General features: G+C 26.8%; 1 protein-coding gene across 1 annotated transcript in view; it reads right to left on the bottom strand.

Annotated features, from left to right (window-relative positions):
• Positions 1–1,882: 1,882 nt before the first annotated feature.
• Positions 1,883–5,332, bottom strand: part of LOC108759120 (aminopeptidase Q-like) — a 15,037-nt gene continuing 11,587 nt past the window's right edge. Inside the window, exon 2 of the mRNA XM_018504411.1 lies at positions 1,883–2,351. Within this exon, the coding sequence (XP_018359913.1) occupies positions 1,883–2,351 (469 nt within the window). The remainder of the gene's footprint in view (positions 2,352–5,332) is intronic.

The raw sequence follows: 5,332 nt of genomic DNA, 5'->3' as shown, positions 1-5,332 counted from the left end.
TTTAGATGTAGAAACATTATAGATAACGAATTTACAAAATTAGTAAGTAATTTTAATATCTCTTGTTTGTTGAATTATTGTTTTCATGTATTGTGTATGTCTGTAGAATATTGTATGTAATAACTTTTTTATTATTTCGTATTGTAAATAATTTCCGTACTACGAAGGCACATTGGCCATAGAATATTTTTATCCTATCTGAGCACGTCAAATTTTCTTCACTACAATTTAGTCAACATTTTAGTCACTTTCAAACTATCTGTGTGGCGTGCGTTATGAAATACTTAGCTAATTGCATTTATTTCGTATTCGTATGTTTTACGAAAAGGAATGTAATATTTGATACCTTTTCTATGCACTTGGCGTAAAGTTTTCCTTCTTTTAAGAAATTTTTCGCATGTACTGTAAAAAAAGATAGTAAGTGTCAGATTTAAATGTTAAAGAATAAAAATGATAGATATACAAAATTAAATTAAATTTATTATATTACGATGTTAATAAATGTAAGAACCTTAACGATGGTTTCTTCTCCAAACAAAGTAGCAAGACCGTCGTGTAACCAGAATTGAGTCCACCAATTATAACTGAATACGTTACTAAACCATTGATATGCTATTTTGGATGCTATTAAACGTGCGACTTCTATTTGGTGCATAATTGAATCTGATTGTTCATCACATATAAGATTGGCTTCTCTAAAAATTATTCCAGTTGTTTTAACGTGTAAAAATTGTTGCTTATTTTTTGGTTGATGAAACATTAATTTCTTTACAGATTTAAATTTAATTTGTTTATACTGATGCATATAAAACGTTTAATGTTTTTTTTAATTTTATATAATTTTATGTAATGGTAAATTAGGACATTAAAAAATGATTATGCATGTAATTTTATTTTTTAAATTTATCTTAATTTGATACATGTAATATTTTTTAAAATATTATCTTTCTAATTAATTTATACATATATATAGAATATTGGATTATGATTTTGGTGACTCCTAATAAAGCACAACAGATCACATTTGATATACAAGGTGATTCGCATAAAGTGGCAGGCATAATTGTCAATAAAATTTATAAAGACAAATGAAAAAATATTATATAAGTAGATTTTTAGTACGGAGAAACAGATCATATAGATAAAACCATTAATTTGTGCAAGTTTGAAATCGTTTCATGATTACCTCTACTTTTCCAATAAAAATATGTTTTTCTAATTATTTGATTTTTTAAAATTATTTTAGATATAAAGCTATTATGAGGAATTATTAAAATGTCAATAACACATAAAATATTTTACACTTCAGTCTAACGTATTTTGTTATGGAATAATGTAAAAAATACCTCTATGTTATTAATTTTTTCTGATACTTATGTTTCAATATTTTTATGCATTGCTGATAAAAAAAATTGAATTGTTTTTAAAAATGAATGCAATTGCAAATTCCATATCTACTTTTAAAGTACAGATTGTATAAAATTAATAATATCTAGTGTAATAATAGTTATTAACCCTCCCCGAACCAGGTGGAAAGTCAACATCGTTCATATAAGGGTATATATTTAAATATATATGCTACTTTTCATCATAAATATGCTATAATTTAGTATAATTGGCAACAACGCATTCTCCATCTGCACGAAACCGGCAACAGGCGCGCGGTACTTTTCACGAAGTTATAGAAATTCATCTTGCTGGGGTATGTCACACCCCCACCTGATTCACGGATTAATAATTGTTTCAATAATTGATTTTTTTATAATTAACAGAAGATTTCTCTTATAAAAATACATATACATAAAAATTCAAAATTTTTAATATTAAATTGATATAAATAATTTTCTCAATTAACAAATTGTTATATATTTAGAAGTATGTATTACGTATGAAAGATGAGCCCCCATTTCGATGTGCCATCTTGTGGAAAATTTGGAATTGCAACATGATCCATTTTTGGAATATTTATCCCACCGAATTCAGATTTTAAATGCGACGTAATACCGTTTATGATTCTTCGTGCAAACTCAAATTTCGGAGATTTCTCTTCTGAATAACAATCGCACCACAAAGTAATGTTATCGTTAACTTTAAGGTTATAATAGTCAGTCACAACTATCGCAACTTGCAAAGTAGACATTGGAGGAGTAGTATAGAAATGTGTCAACACTTCAGCTTCCAAAGTCATTGAACGATTAATAGAATGGTATTTTATCGGCATATTAGATAATGCTGTAAGATTACGATGATGCTTTATAGAAATTGCAAATGTGGCCTTTAAGTGTGGTATGTCCCAACAAGGAAATAACTGTCTCATTCCAGTCGCTTGGATGTGTGGAGCGAGCAATAATCTACAACAATTTAATAATAGTTAATAATATTTACTTTAAATAACATTAAATAATAATATACTTTTTACCATTTGATTTAATTTATATAACAACATCAAAAATTGCTATAAGAGAATGAATTTTAAGAAAATATGAGAAATAATTATATTATAGTGCATATAATGCATATATATATATAATTTCAACTATTTAATATTTACTCACGCTATGCGATTTCCCGTGTAAACATTTTTGTAGATACTTTTATGGTTTTTTATAAGTTGACCGAAGAATTCTATTTTGAATGTGTAGAGCCCGGGAAATAATATATATGATAAAACAATTTCTAAAATATTCGTGTCATAGTAATAACTGTATTTATTCGATATATATATTATACCACTATCTGTAGTTAAAGTTATATTTAGACGACTTATTGTCAGATGTAATTGATGCAATCTGATATATTGAGTCGATTCAAGGACATTGATGGTTATACTGGTTTTTCCATGAAAAACAAATGATTCATTACGATGACCTAAATTGAATATCTTGTCCCAAAATAAATCCTTGTTACCAATATAATGATGAGTTAAGATTGTGTAGTCAAGTATCTCTATATGATAGTGCACGGGTGTCACGTAATAAGGTGAACGGGCTTTACGGGCTTTACCATTGAGAATAATCATTGCTATGATAAATATTACGGTGCTACTTATATGTGCTACGTTCATGTTGCTCCGGTTGCCGTTCTAAATATATACCAGGAAGTTTTTAATAAATTATAGGATACTCTTCTAATGATGATCAATAAAAAAGCAATGCACATAGCTGTCTGTGATTATAGAGAAAGAGAGGGAGGGAGGGAGGGGGAGAGAGAGAGAGAGAGAGAGAGAGAGAGAGAGAGAGAGAGAGAGTGAGAGTGAGAGGTTGAGAGGGAGGGCGGGAGGTTATCGAAATCGTTATATTATTGTAATTATAATTATATTAATGCAACATTAAACATTCTTAATTTTAGTAATATTTCCAGCACTGTTGTGTTTATGTTAAAGATATTGTTACACCAACGATAAATTCTAAAACGTTTTTATTTCTTATTTTAACAAACATTTTTTATTGAATATGTACATTGCTTTTTTATTGATATTTTAAAGACATATGAATATCTTACAAATAACTACAAAAAATTTTCCTTTGTACTATAACATTTTTTTAAGGCAAGTTAATTTTAAGTCATAAAACATATACGAATATTTTACAAATAGCAAAAGTTATAGCATATTATATTCATACAGTACCTAACAAAACAACATTAAAGTGATCATATTTTACTGCTTTAAAGAAATAAAACTTTTATTGAATACATTTGAAGAACATAATTTGAAGCTATTATTTAATTCAGTTTTTACGTACATATTCTTAAACACGTAACGTTTAGTCAAAAGTCAAATAATGTTTTCACAACTGTATTACTTCAAAAATAATCTATTGTGCACACTACAAATAAAATATTATCCTTTTAGGAACTTACCCTGTGTAATAAAATTGTACTATAAAGATATAATTTTCACTGCTAATTGCTATGTGTATAACAATTATAACGAAACGAAATATACATAGATTGTAGTAAAATGTTTCCGATGGCTGCTATCTTTCTCTTTCGAGAAGGCACAACAGACTAATACCATCGACGACGACATACATAATAAATACTTACATGATAAATACAAAATGTCATTTAAACCGTTTCTTTTAATGTACACATTTTATATTAGTTGACGTAATGTTAATCGGTTTTCTTTTCAGTGGAATACAAATTTAATGTGGATGAATATGTACGACTCATTTATTCGAATATGTTTGATATTATATATTCTACCATCAAACTGTTAATAACATATTATATTTTTAATGCATATAGTGACACTCTAGAAAAGTTTTATACATTTATTGAGACATTTTTAGTAAATTTAAGTAAATTTATATTATGTTGAATATTAATAAAATTTAATATAATTTCTTATACTCTCAATCTTGAAGGTCACTATATTCTATGCTGTACAGTCAATGCGTGCGCTAAATCGAACCCTTCATTTTCTAATCTCTGTCATATCTATATGTACTTCGACTAAATTATATTTACCCGTTTTCTTACATTTATTCGTTTTTTATTACATTTACCAGATATCTACTCCAAGCTTTTCAAGCTTGTTGTTGGGCTGCGAGACGAAGGGGATCTTGGATCTTTCTGTCCTACAGCCAATTAACACGCTTGAAAATTTCATCATACGGCAAAATTTTTCAAGCGTACATTTGTGGCGCGTATATTTTTTCTTTTTTTATAAAGGTTTTTTAAAGTTTTTTATCTCACATTTAAAAAAATATGACAAGGCGAATAACATTTGTAATACAACCTGCCCAATTATGAGATAGATTGTCACAAGTGTCACCTACTAATATTTTTATTAATGTCAGATAAATAAATTAAAACTTTGTATTTAAAACTATGTGTAATATATTATATTGTAATGTAATATAGAGTATAGTTTTTGACATATCTCGTTGCAGTTATTCGGAAATATGTAACAACTTGCTTCCTTTATATAAACTTACGTAGTATATATTATGTATATTTAAATAATAATAAATATTCTTTTTACAAAATTTTTTAAAATTTATGAAACTGAATTGTTAGAAAATATATTTCAATAGAATATGACAAATTAATTTAAATAAATATAAACAGGAAGAATGAAATAATAACACATATTGTATTTGCACATTGATTATTTTTATATTACGCAGTTAACTAATATAAAGTTTTGAAATTATTGTATTGTATATGATAAATTTTGAAATATAATTGAAAAGATAAATTCAATAATTGAGTTTTCTCACGTCTTATATTAATTAGGCTTATTCAACATGTTTTTGAATAAAATACTCGAACTTTTTTTGGAAGTCATGTATATCTTAAGCCAGCAGCACACGATGCTTGTTTT

Source organism: Trachymyrmex cornetzi, unplaced genomic scaffold (genome assembly GCF_001594075.2).
Source record: "Trachymyrmex cornetzi isolate Tcor2-1 unplaced genomic scaffold, Tcor1.1 scaffold169, whole genome shotgun sequence".
NCBI classification, from domain to species: domain Eukaryota; kingdom Metazoa; phylum Arthropoda; class Insecta; order Hymenoptera; family Formicidae; genus Trachymyrmex; species Trachymyrmex cornetzi.
The sequence above is the reverse complement of the archived record's forward strand: the minus strand, read 5'-3'. Positions and strand labels throughout refer to the sequence as shown.